At 41.7% G+C, this 17,210-nt stretch overlaps 1 protein-coding gene across 1 annotated transcript in view; it reads left to right on the plus strand.

Annotated features, from left to right (window-relative positions):
- LOC126993851 (basement membrane-specific heparan sulfate proteoglycan core protein-like) overlaps window positions 1-12,852 on the plus strand; it is a 63,091-nt gene extending 50,239 nt beyond the window's left edge. The window contains exons 5-8 of the mRNA XM_050852994.1: window positions 599-744; window positions 8,175-8,352; window positions 12,012-12,148; window positions 12,592-12,852. Coding sequence (XP_050708951.1) covers window positions 599-744; window positions 8,175-8,352; window positions 12,012-12,148; window positions 12,592-12,743 — 613 coding nt within the window. The 3' untranslated portion in view covers window positions 12,744-12,852. The remainder of the gene's footprint in view (window positions 1-598; window positions 745-8,174; window positions 8,353-12,011; window positions 12,149-12,591) is intronic.
- The last annotated feature ends 4,358 nt before the right edge of the window (window positions 12,853-17,210 follow it).

The raw sequence follows: 17,210 nt of genomic DNA on the forward strand, positions 1-17,210 counted from the left end.
AATAGAGTCACCCGTGAAACATCCTCATTTTCTGTGTTGGTGTTGGTGAAGATTATGAGGTTGAGACTATAACGGTGATCGCTGTTTTCCGTCTAAATGACTAACCTTTCAGAGACACAACAGACGCAACTCCTTGATATTCTTTTTTTGTTTATCCATTAAAACGATATCAATGTGGTTTCTTTTTTCCTAACTCATTAACGTTTTTCTTACCGTTTCGAAAAGTTTTACATAACAAAAGCTTAGCAACCTCTTAATTTACCCCTTTTTCGTGCTAACTCAATCTTTTCTTTTCTAGAGTGAGGTTAACGGTCACATTCTAGAAATTTCGGCGCCCAAGCACACATATATGACACGGTTTTCGTAAGAGTGGTGGGCATTTCCAGTAGTAGTTTTATGACTCTGGTGGTTGCTTGACCCTTTTTCTGTACCATGAAGCTAAAATAACTCTCATTAGAACCTGACTTATCTCCTTTATGGCCTTGGGAAATAGTTGATGTGAGGAGCAAACGAGTCTGAGAATACCGACCTAAAAAGACTCGTCAACCTCTCAACCCCTTCTATGTACTCCCTCCCTAACTTTCCTTTGGGTGGCCAGGTTCTCCGTGGTGCAGGAGGCGGGGGAGGCGTGGAGGCTGTGGCGACTGGAGATACGAGACGCCAACCCGGGGGACCAAGGGGACTACAGGTGCCAGGTAGCGACCCACCCGCCCCTCCTGCTGGACACCTCTCTCACGGTGGAGGGTAAGTACGGATGTGTGTGTGTGTGTGTGTGTGTGTGTGTGTGTGTGTGTGTGTGTGTGTGCGTGTAGGTGTGGGTGGGTGTAGGTGTGTGTGTGTGTGTGTGTGTGTGTAGAAAGAAAATGTACACTCCTATTGTTTCCTTCTCCCCCCCCTCCATCCTGTCCCCTGTACCTTCCCCACTAACCCACTATCTTGTATATAATGTATGAATGATAATAAATGAATAAATAAATAGATTAACCTTCACACAAATAACTAATTAATGTCAATATGGCCTAATAGCCCAAACAATGTTGATGACCAAAAAATTTATTTAAAAAAACTTCTTACTATACCCTTGATTAAGAGAGAGAGAGAGAGAGAGAGAGAGAGAGAGAGAGAGAGAGAGAGAGAGAGAGAGAGAGAGAGAGAGAGAGAGAGAGAGAGAGAGAGAGAGAGAGAGAGAGAGAGAGAGAGAGAGAGAGACACACGGAGGGTAGTTTGGTTGTTTTTATTAAATTCTGGCTAACAAGCAAGACATGCCTATGCTTTTAAAGAATCATCCGAGATCTCATTTGTTTTTTTTAGTTTTCCCAGTTTTTTATTGATAGTCCGCACGGGGTGGCGAGCATGTGAAATATCACTGAAAACAAGCTCAAGGGAAACAAATAAAGTGACATCTAGCGAGAATTTAGACACGCATAATCTTGTCTTGCATGTTACCATGAATTAAAAAAAAAAGCATTGTTGTTGTTGTTAATATTTACTCCCAGGGGGGAGCACGGGCTACGGGGGAGCCCGTTTGAGAAGGCTTGCTAGGTGGATTTTCTTACGGTGGCGGGTATGAATGTAAGAGTTTTGCGATCTCCGAGTCAGGAGTGCTGGCCACACGTTCAGCAGCCAGCTGCCGAGCCATGACTTCGTCTAAAGGGGCAGGTAGGCCGGGGGGATGGAGGAGCTCTGTTGCTGGGCATTCAAGAACGTAATGAATCAGCGGGTCCTGTTGCGGGTTGAGGCAGAGAGGGCAGGGGTCAGGTTCTCTACTGCTGATTTCAGCGAGTGTTGGAAATCCGAGGCGAAGGCGGCGCATCCGAGTTACTATGGCGTTCGGGGTGGAAGGTGGGACGTTGAGAGGCTGGTAGTTGGTAGCGGTCCTGTACCAGGAGGCTGAGCTGGAGCCTTGGTTTATGAGGTCTTGGTGATGGCTGCGGGTAAGACTGGCTGCGGCGGTGTGGAGCGTTCGCTGAGTTGTGGCCCAACTCGGCGCCATATTCAGAGTGATGCTAGGCAAGGTCCGTGCAAGGTTGGCCGCCCGGTCCGCCTTCTCGTTCCCTGCCAATCCGACATGACTTGGTATCCAGTGCAGTAAAATATGCTTGCCCTGGGATGCAAGTCTCCCAGCTTGTAGGAAGATAGAAGTTAGGAGTCGCTTATTGTCAGTGATACTGACACTTTGGAGCACCTGGAGGGCGGATAGTGAGTCACAGTTTATGACAACGTTGGTGTGGGGCTGGTGTGTGGCGTGGAATAGTGCCCCGAGTATGGCTGCCAATTCGGCTTGTAGGATTGTCATCCCTTGGGAGAGACGCCTGAGCTCGGTGTGTTATTTGTAGGTGAAGGCTGCTCCTACAGAGCCGTCGTCACCAACAGAGCCTTCTGTGTAGTACAAGGCTGTGGAAGGGGCATCTAAAGAGTCAAGTCTGTGTACAGCCTCCTGGCGAAGCAGAGCGGGAAAGGAGGACCCGCGCGGCACTCCGCTTGGTAGTGCGAATTCCAAGGTCGGGGGTGTCCAAGGTGGTGGAGAAGTGTACTGCGGGTGGGGAAGGTCTTGGCAGTCAAGTACGAGGGCTCGTGATCTTAGGCACTGTATAGTCACTGCAGCGTCGTGCACCCAGTCTCCATCAGCTGCATCGTTCTGTGGCTGCCGTAAGGCCTGAACCAGCTGGGTGGAAATAGATAGGTCGGGGCAAGTTCGTATTAGTTTCGCCGCAGTGCACGCCGTCCTGGCCAATATTCGGTGTTGGAGAGAAGGGAGGCCGTTCTCTGCCTGAAGGTATGCCACCCGACACCAGTTAGGTGCGCTAAACTACTACCACGCACGCACGCACGCTCTCTCTCTCTCTCTCTCTCTCTCTCTCTCTCTCTCTCTCTCTCTCTCTCTGCTAACGGGTGTAATATACAGATTAAGAGATTGTTTGAACCAAAACTCTTTACGGCAAATTTATTTCTCTCTAATATATCCGCATCTTTTATACTGTTGTGCCATATGGGGAGGCGCCTATAACACCTTCATCGACAGCCTGGTTATTTCACAAAAAAAACTCTTAGGTGTTATGTTCTTTAAAGATCGGTATGCTCATACAAACTGTATTTTTTGAGATTTTAGGTTGTTAAAGGTTCCCGATATTATATACCTTCAAACTAATTTATTTGTACACAAAGCTCTTCACTCTTTCCCTGTATACCCTGGTTTTACTGTGATGCCCCACTCAGTGACCCGTAGAGCTCATCAATTACGTCTACCGTTATGCAGGACCACACACGCCCAGCAGAGTGTTCTGTCACGGGGATCAAAAAGCTGGAATAACTTGCCCCAGTCCCTTCTAAATAATGATAACCTAGTCTCATTTAAAAGAAATTTATTTTCATTGTTACATGCTAATTATACTTAATATTTTTCAGTGAAATTTATACGTTAACTAGCTTACATTAAGGCATGTTAAAGAGTGCTTGCTATGCTTTCCCCCTAACCTTCTCTCTCCTTCCCCCTTTCCCTCCCTTCTCTACTGCTACTACTACTGCTACTACTACTACTGCAACTACTACTACTACTACTACTACTACTACTACTACTACTACTACTACTACTACTACTACTACAGCTATCTACTACTACTACTACTACTACTACTACTACTACTACTACTACTACTACTATTACTACTACTATTACTAATACTACTATTATTATAATATGTAATAGTAATGTTCAGGATCAGTATCACTATTATAATTTTATTATCATTATTATTATTATTATTATTATTATTATTATTATTATTATTATTATTATTATTATTATTATTAGTAGTAGTAGTAGTAGTAGTATTAGTATTATTATTATTATGCGTTACTACTGTCATTATTATCATGTCTGTCATTATTATCATGTCTCATTATTATCATGTCTGTCATTATTATTATTATTATTTTATTATTTTTATTGTCATTATCATTATTTTTTTTCATTATAATAAATATTAGTAATATTGTTATGAAACTATTATTACTGTTAGTAGTATTTTTGTTGCTATTGTTATTATTATTAGTAGTAGTATTATCACTTTGTTCTATTAATCAGGAACAAAAGCCTATTTTAATTAATTTTGTATTGGGGTGCACATGTATATAGTATGCATTCTGAGTTAGCCATATTTAATTTTTTTGCAATCTTTAATATATTTTAGAGAGGCCTTGTCGCACCTGTTATGCTCACTTATATATATATATATATATATATAGATATATATATATATATATATATATATATAGATATATATATATATATATATATATATATATATATATATATATATATATATATATATATATATATATATATATATATATATATATATATATATATATATATATATATATATATATATATATATATATATATATATATATATATATATATATATATATATATATATATATATATATATATATATATATATATATATATATATATATATATATATATATATATATATATATATATATATATATATATATATATATATATATATATATATATATATATATATATATATATATATATATATAGTAAAGAGAGCTACGGCTCAATGGACTAGTGGCTCTTAAAGACAATGTGTAAATAATCTCTCTCTCTCTCTCTCTCTCTCTCTCTCTCTCTCTCTCTCTCTCTCTCTCTCTCTCTCTCTCTCTCTCTCTCTCTCTCTCTCTCTCTCTCTCTCTCTCTCGTATAATCATGTCTTCCTTGCAACCGAGAATTAAAGAAAAAACATCAGTACCATTCCCTCATCCTACCAAACGAGCTTTAACGGAGGGCAGCACCGCATGTATAGGAGCTGCCCCAGGAGACAATATACACGAAACAGCAGAGCTCTTCAATAAAGTTTCGAAGCAAGTACAAGCGGCGCCACCAAGCAAGAATCTGCTCACAGTGAGACAAAAACGTTACTTTGAAGGAGTAACTTTATTTTTAAGGGTATCTATACGCACCCTTGTAACCTGTCATATTGCACCCAAAATTGACGTCTCGTTCTTTTTCTCTCGTCGGAGCAGCGTCTAGCGGGCATTTTTGTTGTTGTTTTTTCTTGTTTTTTTTTTCCTTGAGCTGCCTCCCCCGCTGTTAAAAAAAAAAAAATTACTCCTAGCCATTGGTGAAGTTCGGCCTGGGATTGGGGACTATAGCCCCCAGTGTTTTACGAATAGCCCCAGAACTTAATAGACTTTTTTAAGGGAGTTAAAAGCGCAGGTCAGGGCCAACAAAAAATTTCAGTTCCTGTTAGTACCAGAACTGATAAATCTCGTACGGTAAATATTCGGTCGACTCCAAACAAAACCACGGGGTGTTCTGGAGTATAATATCATCGTGATTTCCATTCAAAATTACCATAAATTGCTCTAACCAAACCTAACCTAACCTAACGCAACCTTCCCCTTTCAAGAGTGGGCGCCACATACCGGTAGAGAGATAGGGAATATGCACCCCCTCCGGTTCCGGTCCCTATCACGCATTCACGACCATTCTAAACATTATTGAGTTGGGCTAAGCCCCCAATTCAAGACCCTAATTACGCTTCTCGTCCTGGCACTTGCTATACGTCACACTGATCGAGACTGGGTGCGTTTTGAAGAGATAATGAAGGTGTCTGTCCGTGTGGGAGTGGGTGAGGCTCGGTGGAGGTGACAAACAGCGGGGTGGAGGTGAGAGGCAATGGGATGAAGGTTAGAGGCGGTGTGGTGAAGGTGAGGGGCCATGGGGTGGCCCCCACCCCATGGCCCCTCACCTCCACCACACCGCACACACACACCACACCGCCATAAGGAACACATAAGTGACAGTGGGCGCGGATGGACGTTCTTTTTGTGCGCTCCTGAAACTGCTGACTCGAGAATGGCGAGCAGCAGAAGCAGGACTCTGAGAGACGTATGTTGCGTCTGTGAAGACTATTCAGGCGATAAGTGGATTGCATGCTGTTTGTGCCCTAAGTGGTGTCATGTGAAGTGTGCTCATCTGACAGGGGTCAAGCAGGATAATATACCCAAAATAAACTGGGTGTGTTCGCCATGCTTACACAAGGCATCTTTAGCAACCAACATTGTGGAAAAATTGGATGAATTTAAGCAAGAATTATCTAAAGAAATATTAGTTGTGAAAGATGAAGTTGAAACTCGGGCACTCAGTGTGAAAGAGAAGTTGGGCGAGGTGGCGGAGCTTTGCGCTGACAAGACAGAGTCGGCTGGCGCCAGCTGGGCTGATGTAGCAAAACGGAGGAGGAAGAAGCATCTCCTTGTCGTGAAGGCCTCTGATCAAGATAAAAGGGCTACTGAAATGAAAATGAAGTTTCACAGGCACTACAAGGCATTCAGATTACTGATTCAAGATTCACGAATGGAGGTAACATTGTAATGAACTTTGATGATGAGAATATAAGGAATGAAGCAGCTCAGAAATTTAAAAATGTAGATCAAGTTAGCACAAAAAAAGTGTGGGAAAATTAAGGCCAAAGATCATGCTCTGCAATGTGCATAAGGAGGAAATTGGGGATATGATAATTGAGACATTGTTAAACAAGAATGAGTTCCTACACTCGATATTCCAGGAGTTGAGGGGAAAATTGAGAAGATTTTCAATAAGCCTGTTGCTGGAGGCACAATGCACTATGTTTTGAAATGTGACCCAACCGTTAGAGAGCTGATCCACAAATGCATAAATTGTGTGAGGTACAAGAAGCCTGAAATCAACCACTCAGCGAATGACCAGTGTTGTGTAGTCCTACAGACTGAAATTGAAAGAATTCGTAACATAACCGATCATGGCTATTAATTGGTGTTTGAGACTCGAAGATAAATTGTGTTAAATGTTCAGTGAGTTGGAAATAATTGTTGGACATTAGATTGTGATACTATAAAGAAAATATCAGATTAATGGAAAATGAAGTAATGGATATTTGTGATAGTGTAAAAAGGAAAGATATTGTGATTAGCACGAACCAAAACATGGCCAAGTGACTATAATGATGCCATGTTTATTAAAGGACATCAGTAGGCTATCCATGAAAGCAATTAAGACTCACTCACTCACTACGACGTTGTGAATAAGTGCATGTCGAGGATCATTTTTGAGGCTAACATCATAATTGTTGACGGCCCCTGCGGAGCGCTGCGCTGACAGTGGAGCGGGGCCTGAAACCTCATCAACGATAAACGGTAAACGGTTACCCTGCCCTCGGCGTGCGGGGCGTTGCTGCCTGGGTTGTCGGTGTGTTACGTGGGGCGGCAGGCACTACGAGAAGCTGAGAAGAGTTGACGCGAGATTTACTCGGCACTAAGAAAAGTATCGCGCCGACAAAACGTGAAAACCGCGGGCCTTGGTGTTCACTATAACTTGTTCTTTTGAACTGCACTCTGCCGCGAGCACTGGCCACAGCAGCGCCACCAGAGTGTCGTACTCAGCACACTGTATTTGCCTGTTTCTAACCCAGAACCGTCGCACCCGCATATAAACGATTTAGATATATTTATTATCAAAATCGTTATTTATTGATGCTTTTGTGAGTTTAATGCATAAATCTACGTTCCTAAACCTAACCTCATTATCGTATTTTATAAATATTATCGCACACCTAGGAACGCTGCTACCCACCCTGCCACCACGCGGGCCCTTGCCTCAACCCCCTGACCTGAGCCCATGATGACCGTTGCAAGGCCATTGGCTTAATAACAGCCCATATGGTTCCTATATGGGCTTTGGGCGAAGTCAGATCCGAGCATTGGGGGCTATACCCATAATGCTTTATGAATAGCCCGGATCTCAAAAAGCTTTTTAGTACAAAAGTAAGAACTGCCCCGGCCGGGGACGACACACAAATGAAATTATTTTTAATGCGGAAAACATTCGGCTTCATCCCGTCCGGTTCGCGTTCCTATCACGTATTCATGGCCACTCGCCACTCTGGTGAAAATCTTTAAGATTATTGGCCTAAGCTAAGCTCCAATTTTTCAAGATCCTAAATACGCCCCTGCCCGTGACGTCAAATATGGCGTGCACTGCCCTATTCCTTTATATAGTCTCCTTACCTCAGACAGAAAGGCAGATCATCTTTCAAAGTCTCTCACTATCCTCTGTTTCTGCGACTGTGTGACGCCAGCCACTCTATTTCTCTTCACCTCCACAGTTCCGGTGGCGCGCGTGGTGGACGAGCGCGGAGACCAGGTGGAGGAGAAGCACTACAACAGCGGCAGCATGATCGAGCTCAAGTGCATTGTGGAGCAGGTGCCCTTCCCCCACGGCCCCGTCACCTGGCGCAGGGGGCCCACCGTGCTCTCCTTCAACACCTCCAGGGGCGGCATCAGGTGGGTACACGCGGAGTTATTAGATTATGACTATGGAGGGACACGGTACACTAGCCACCACACAGGGGTGAAACCAGGTGTGTAAGGTGAGAGAATGACAGTACACCTGAAGCCCCAAATTAAAGGGGAGCACCAACTTTAAAAAATTGGAACCTTTGCCGGAGCGGAACGGAGAATACTGACATCGAACAAAGAGAGGTGGAGAGCAAGGTGTGGGAGATAAAATTAAAACCCTTGGCGGAGCAGAATGGAGAACACTGACATCAACCAGAGAGAGGTGGAAGATGTTGTGAAAGCCCTTTGTCCTACAGGAAACAAGAGCGCATTATGTTTTTTTTACGGTAAAGGAAGCTGCTCAAGGGCAAAAATAATTAAGAAAGAACAAAACCGCTAATCACTGCTCCTATAAAAAAAAATATAGATAAGTGGCCAAAAGAGAGGTCAGTTGATGATGATAACCATTCATACCACATGGGAAGAGGTCACTTGGTTCGGGAGGGGGGTGGGGGAAGGGAAGGGGGGCAGCACTCATCACCTCATCCGGTCGGGGTCAGGTGATTGCCAGGTGAAATGACATATAATTCCCTCTCATCAAGGTCATGTTTCAAGGCACGATTGGACCCTTGCCGCTGGGGGCCGAATTAGAGGGGAGACGAAGGGAAAAATACGGTGATCTAAGGGGTCTATCAGAGGGGGAACTCACGAAGCTTTAACACACTCAAGTTACTCAGGGGCTTAAAGGATGGCTGCAGTAAAGTACGACGAAATAACACGATAACAAAAATACCGAATAAATAAATAAACAAAAATACATAAAAAAATATATAATCCAAATAATATAAATAAAATAAAACTGCCTGATCCCAAAGAACATGGAAAGCGAGTTCTAAAAATTTGTTCAAGAGTATTAAAGTTACTGTGGCTTTTTATTTTTCTACGAGAGAGAGAGAGAGAGAGAGAGAGAGAGAGAGAGAGAGAGAGAGAGAGAGAGAGAGAGAGAGAGAGAGAGAGAGAGAGGGGGGGGGCAAGTTGGCAGGCAGGCAGAGAGAGAAAACCAGGCAAGGAATTGTTTATGAAGCTGAAGGGGAGTGGAAATGGATTAAAAGATCTGGAGAATAACAAGAAAAAATTTTGAACGTGATAACCTCCAAAAGATAAATATCAGGAAGGAAAAGGAAAAGCGTGCATAGTGGACCAACAAATACATGAAAAAGAAAGGGAAAAAATGGATAGACAACCTTGAATCTAATACGCTTTTAAACAAACATATCAAGGGTGGATTAATGGGGGACTTGAACAACTGAAAAATGAATGGAAAAAAGGGGAAAAAATCAGAAAAACTTGAATCTTAATACGCTTGTAAACAAACAGATCAAGGGTGGATTAATGGGGAACTTGAACCACTTAAAAATATATGGAAAAAGGGGGAAAAAATCAGAAAAACTTGAATCTTAATACGCTTTTAAACAAATATATCAAGGGTGGATTAATGGGGAACTTGAACCACTTAAAAATGAATGGAAAAAAGGGAAAAAATCAGAAAAACTTGAATCTTAATACGCTTTTAAACAAACAGATCGTTGGTAGATTACTGGGGAACTTATGCAAATGGAAAATGAAAAGGGTAAAAAAAAAATACAGAAATTGAAGAAACTAATTTGCTTTTATACAATTAGATCAATGAAAGATTACTGAGGACCTTGAACTACTGACAACTGAAAACGAAAGGAAAAAGAAGTACAGAAAACATTGAAACCTAATACAAATAGATCACGATAATTACCAAATATCACCAACTTCCTTTCCTTATCCACTTTATCGTGACACCAAAAAGTCGTCGTCTGTATCATTACCTTACTGGTAATTAAGCCGATCAATACATATAACGTATTAATATAAAAAAAATATGTTAGAATGTATCATTTAATCCATTTGAGTGAGAATACGTAGAGGGAACGTTTTGTGATAGGCTAGAACGGTGTGTTGGTGCGCTGTTGCCATACACTGAGAATTGTTTTTTGTGATTTTGTCCGTCGCTGGAACGGCCCATAACTCACATCGGTATTGCGTGAATCTCAATAAAAAAAAATACACCAACATGCGAAAAAAAAAAAAGAATTGCCTGCCGAAAAAAAAATATCAACCCAATAAAAGAGAAGAACGAAACTAAAAACAATTGAACCAGGGAAATGCTGTTGTGTGTATAAAATAAAAGGACACACACTCACTATTCACACACACACACACACACACACACACACACACACACACACACAAGCGCGACCATCAATATCAGAACACATGAATAGCAGACGAACTAATGCACAAGTAACAACAACAATAATAAAAATAATAGAGAAAAATGTCACTGTCAAAAATACTAGTAATTGGGAATGACAGGAGGGTGGTGATGGTGATGATGGTGGTGGTGGTGGTGAGGAGAGCAAGAAGTGAGGGAGTAAGTGGAAGAGAGGTGAGGTCGGAAAAAGAAAAGTAGTAGTAGTAGTAGTAGTAGTAGTAGTAGTAGTAGTAGAAGTAGTGGTGGTGGTGGTGGTAATGCTAATAGAGTGGAGCAGCAGTGGTGATGGTGGTGGTGGTGGTGGTAGTAGCGGTGGTTGTTTGTGATGGAGGTGGTGGTGGTGGTGGTGGTGGTGGTGCATGTTTATCAGTGCTGCACCGCTGTTATGCTAATGCGAAACAGTGAAGCATGCAGCAACAACTCAGCAATCTTTTTTTTAATGTGTGTGTATGTGTGTGTATGTGTATGTATGTGTGTGTGTGTGTGTGTGTGTGTGTGTGTGTGTGTGTGTGTGTGTGTGTGTGTGTGTGTGTGTGTGTGTGTGTGTGTGTGTGTGTGTTGCATTTGCTTAATTGTCTTGAAAACTCTCATCCTGACATTTTTTTTCTTTTTAGCGTTGGCCCGTCCTTCTCTCTCTCTCTCTCTCTCTCTCTCTCTCTCTCTCTCTCTCTCTCTCTCTCTCTCTCTCTCTCTCTCTCTCTCTCAAAAAAAAAAAAACGTAATAAAATTTAGACAGGAGTAGAAAAATGGTAGTTATCAAAAAACACGCCCCCAACAAAAATGTGAAGTAAAAACAGATAAACACGTTAGTAAATAAATATAAATAAATAAATTAACAAAACCTGGCACTCCCTTCTCTCTCCCTTCCTCCTCTTCCCCCCTTCCCCCCTCGACTCTTTCCCATTTTAATCTCATCAAATCATGTCGGCACAATTTATTCAACACGGAATCCTTTGCTGGTTCGTTTCCATTCATTTTAAGGGCCAGTGGCGACATATTTCACAGATAAAAGGGAATGACGCAAAAAACTCAATTAACATGTTATAATCATGATTGGGATAAGCAGAGAATGATCCGCGGCGCAAACAACTTATTTTTAATCTTTATAATGTTAAGATAGGAAAAAGGAAAACTCTATGACCGGTACAAACAACTTCCTTTTTTTCGGTTATCTATATAATGGATCAAAAGGAAAACCAATTGACCGATGTTAATATCTAATGCAAACTAAAAAAAATTCTCTCTCTCTCTCTCTCTCTCTCTCTCTCTCTCTCTCTCTCTCTCTCTCTCTCTCTCTCTCTCTCTCTCTCTCTTGGCAATTGTAAACCTTCTTAATGTCCCTATTTTTCTCCTGCACCAGCGTGAGGGGAGAGCCACACTGGGGGTTCGTCAGGAGCAGACTCTACGTTGCAAGAGCACAACCCACAGACTCCGGCCGCTACTCCTGCTGCTACGCGAACACTACCTGCGATGCTGTGGCCGTACACGTGATTGCAGGTGTGTGTGTGTGTGTGGGGGGGGGGGGGGTTAAGTGTGAAGGGGTGATGGGGTGAACTAACTAACACTGGTAACCAACTCTCTCTCTCTCTCTCTCTCTCTCTCTCTCTCTCTCTCTCTCTCTCTCTCTCTCTCTCTCTCTCTCTCTCTCTCTCTCTCTCTCTCTCTCTCTCTCTCTCCTGAAACTGAAAAAAACACTAACTCCCCCCCTCACTAATTACCTGCATCTCTCATTTTTCCCTCCTAATAGTGAAAAATCATTAATTCTCCCTAAATCCCTCCTTATACCTCTCAACTCCCCTCCTCCTTCCCTCCTAACAATGAAAAACCAGCTCACTCCCTCTCTTAACTCCCTGTAGCCCTCCTTCCCTTCTGACTCTCCCTCCTAATACTGATAAAACAGCTCGCTCCCACTCTAACTCCCTCCTTCTTCCCTCCTTCAGGTGAAAACTCCGCGGCAATGCAACACGACGCCACCCCAGAGACCCCTAGCAGCAGTTCTTCCCCAGCCTCACACCCCTCACACCCTCACAGCCTGCACCTCATCCTCGTCACCTGTCTGCTCACCTGCCCCGTCACCTGGAGGGCCACGTGACACCTATCCGCCCTCCGTAGCGCCTAGAGCTTGATATTATACTACTGTCACACATGTATTTTTGATGATGTTTCGTGTTCATATGAGTATCTTAATATATTCGATTGTGATGTAAGGTTGGTTTTCATTCCTAATCTTACTTCCTCTCCCCTTTGTTCCCCATTCTCTGCTCTCTGACAGCGTATGAGAGAAAAAAATTTAAGTCCATATTCTTAAACGTATCGGACTCCCATTGCGACTGTTTTCCAAGGCCACAGGGAAGATTGAACTGGCTTTCATGGGTGATTTTCCCGTTCAAGATGCAGATAAAGTAAAACTATCACTAGGATCACAAAACAGTCCATGAATATCCCAGCAACTTCCACGAGAGACTTTCCAAACAGGCGAACTGAGGCGTCGATACGTTAACAATACGGGCATTACCTTAACATCATAAACATAGTATTGCATAAACATAGCATAGATAAAACATACCATGACAAACATAGCGAAATAGTACACAAAATGGTAAAAAAAATACCAATCAAAAATAAAAACAGGCACAATTATATAGAGAAGATACATGAATAGAAATAAAAGGTACAGTAAAGAGGAGTGAAGTAGGAGTGACATAGTATCAAAAATCAGATAAAATATACCTTAAAACTTGGGAGGTAGCTTATAGGTATATGGAGAGAAGGAAAGGTATATGAACGGAAATAAAGGGTAAAGAGGTAGAAAGTAAAAAAGGAATGACAGGATACGAAAAATCAAATCACAAATACCTGCATTGAAGACGGTGGTGGTGGTAGTGGTGGTGGTGTGGCGATGAAGGTGGTGGTGGTGGAGACTGCAACGCACAGAACACACAGAACCAGCGGAGAGAGCCCTGCGCACCACCACATGACACACACACACACACACACACACACACACACACACACACACGCAGTTGAGGTCCAGAGTTTTAATCCCTGACCTTTTTGTTATATATTCCTATTCACCTAAAATAAGAAAAAAGAGCATTGAACGAACGAAAAAGCTAAGTAAATACAAATAAATGCAATAATATCAGCAACAATAGTGGTAACATAATGCTGATAATAAAGAGGTCTCCATAATATTGATAACTAGATATAATAATGCACACACACACACACACACACACACACACACACAAGCGCTCCGTGTGTGTACTTGTCATGATCGGCATACAGACTCCGCGTGCACATGTGTATCTGTGCGAAACTGTCCCTTGATGGAAACTGACCTGTGAATATGGAGTAAATATAGTAATAATGATAAAAAGAAGAAAAAAACAGATGTATTAGACTAGTGGTGGTGGTAGCTATAAGCGTGCAATAACAATTAAGAAAGTAGTAGCCTAGTAGTAGTAGTAGCAGTAGTAGTAGTAAAATAATATCAGAGCACCCGATAAAAAAATATAACAATAATAAAATAAATGGAAAAAACTTATAGCATGCATCTGTTGCAAAGGTTGACAGCCCTGGCGGGGCACGCGCGAGGTGGTGGGAGGCGGGGGAGGCCAGTGGGACAGCGGCCAGGTGGAGGGGGACGGGAGTGTGGGAGGAGAAGCGAGGGAAACGGGGGGGATGGCGAGGAGGCAGGAGGCGGGGGTTATCTGCTGGGCCAGGTGGAGGGAAGCTTGGAGTGGGAGGGAGGAAGTGGAGCAGCTTCGGCCTCACTCCCTGTCCATTACGTACTCCATTAAAATTTTATACCACACACAACAATATTTAATATCAATGATAACAAAAAGCACCATGATATCAAGTATAGCAAGACATATATAAGCCTAAGCAATACCAAAATAACATACCTTAGCAGATGATGGGAACAGCGATGGAGACAACAAGACACGGAACACACACACGCAACATGGAGAGAGCCCTACACACAAACACGCACACACACACGGGGATAGCCTGTATATGTGTGTGTGTGTGTGTGTGGTTCGAGCATACCGACCCTCTCCACGTGTACATGTGTGCGCATATGTGTATCTGTCCCTTGGTCGAAGAAAACGCACACGCACACACACGAATGGATACCTGTGGATGTTAAAGCAATCAGAAGATGGAAAAGAAAAGGGAGAAAAGAGGGACGAGATAAAGGAGGAGAGAAAGGATAAAATATGAGCAGAAAAAAAATATATACCGTTGCCTAACATTATTTCCATCATTTATTTAACCAGAAAAAATATACCGTAGCCTTACATTAATTCCTTCATGTATCTATGCAGAAAAAAATATGCCGTAGCCTAACAATATTTTCATCATTTATCTAAGAAGAAAAAATATATATTGTAGCCTAACATTATTTCCTTCATTTATCTAAGCAGAAAAAAACATATACTGTAACATAATATTAATTCCTTCATATATTTGAGCAGAAAATAACATACCGTAGCCTAACATTATTTCCTTCATTTATTTAAGCAGAAAAAAATATACCGTAGCCTAACAATATTTCCTGGCGTCCCTCACCAGCCCCTGCTTCCCCCATTTCCTAAGGCCACAGGGAAGAAAACATGCTATATTTGTGTTTTATCCGTTCAAGATGTAAAGGCCTTGTAAAACTATCACCAGCACCACAAAACAGTCAACGGAAATCCAAAAATAATCGTCTACGTGAGATTTTCGAACAGGCAAAATGAAGCTTCGACGCGTCTGAGCACATGGGTTCCCGCCTCTTCCCCGCTCTCAAACTACATCAAATATTTCCTTTTATCCACGTTCCTCAGCCTCGCCAAGATGCTTACAGACTCTACTCTCCCTCCCCATTATTACTATCTTAAAGTAAAACGTGAGGTATGCATAGTAAAAGAGTAGTGAAGGAGCTTACCAAACAACATCCTACCTCCCCGACAGGTGCTGCTCAAATGCCTTCAGGTGCTCTACGGCCTACGGGGCGTCCCTCACGGCGTCCTGTTGGTTCTTTTTGGGTTTTGTGATGTATTATTGTGCTTTTGGGGCTACCTGGAGTTTGTTTTATATAATTGATGTTTTTTTTTTATTCTCTTTAGCTTTGTAAACCTGGTAAGCGTATGTGGTTTGGTTCTGCGATGGTTTAGTGAAGTTTTGGAGTCAGTGTTATGTTGGCAGCCCTGATCAACCCTTTCAACCTCAGAACTTTCAATAAATAAATACTAATGCGACTTAACTGAAAAAACAACACTTTTACATTAACTCAGTCCCAAAGAGTAGAAGTTAAAAGCCAAAGTAGCCTCATAACTTAATTAATAGTACTAATATGGCCTAGCGCTGTGAAAATCCAGCACTTCTAAAATTACTCCTATCCTAAAGAGTTAAGTAAAAAGCCAAACTAGCCTCGTAACTCTAAATAAAAACGCCTAATACAACTAATAACTAAAAATCCAGCACTTCTACAATAATTTCGTCTCAAAAAAGTGGTAATAGAAAGCAAAACTAGTCTCATAACTTAATAAATACAAATACTACCTTTGAAATACCTGACTTATCTCATCGTGTAGATATATGATAGACAGGGCAATGCTGAGCTCAGAAATCAGGCTATAGGGAATCATTCTTCAAGCGTTCTCTCCCTTCTACATTATTTCTCTTAATTTTATATCGTAGGGCTTATAGCAAACCTCAAACTTTTCTTTTAAGGATTGTGACCATTCCTCAACTCCCCATATATGCCAAGGCTGCAAGAATAGGGATATAACAAAAATGAATATATATATATATATATATAAACATGTTCTCATTAACCCTTTTTATCATCTAAGTTATTTGAGATGGTAGCCAGGTGTTTAAGTTTACCTGTGGGATAGAACTTGATTAGAACATGGCTGTTTCTTTCTCCCTCTCCTTTCCATTTTCCTTCCTCTTTTGTCTCTTTCCTTCTCCTCCCTTCTTGTAGCTGTTCATCCAGGTGTTTCTTCTTCCTTCTACTTCTTTCCAGTTTCCTTCCTCTTTTGTTTTTAATTTTTCTTCTTAATTGTATTCATCCACGTGTTTTTTTCCTTCTCCTTTTCATTTTCCTTCCTCTCTTGTCTCGTTCCTTTTTCTCCCTACTCGTATTCATCCAGCCGTTTCTTTTTCCTTCTCCTTCTTTCCATTTTCCTTCCTCTTTTGTCTTCTCCTCCTTTCTTCTATTCATCCAGCCGTTTATTTTCCCTTCTCCTTCTTTCCATTTTCCTTCCTCTTTTGTCTTCCTTTCTTCTATTCATCCAGCCGTTTATTTTCCCTTCTCCTTCTTTCCATTTTCCTTCCTCTTTTGTCTTTCCTTCTCCTCCCTACTCGTATTCATCCACCAGATTCTTTTCCCTTCTCCTTCTTTCCATTTTCCTTCCTCCTTTGTTCCTTTCCTTCTCCCTTCTTTTATTCACCCAGCCGTTTCTTCTTCCTTCTCCCCTTCTTTTTCCTCCCCTTTCCCTCTTCCTACTCACCCCCAGCTCTTTCTTTTCCACTTTCCCGAAATGATTAAGAATATAGGTTG

This window comes from Eriocheir sinensis, chromosome 7 (assembly GCF_024679095.1).
Source record: "Eriocheir sinensis breed Jianghai 21 chromosome 7, ASM2467909v1, whole genome shotgun sequence".
Taxonomy (NCBI): domain Eukaryota; kingdom Metazoa; phylum Arthropoda; class Malacostraca; order Decapoda; family Varunidae; genus Eriocheir; species Eriocheir sinensis.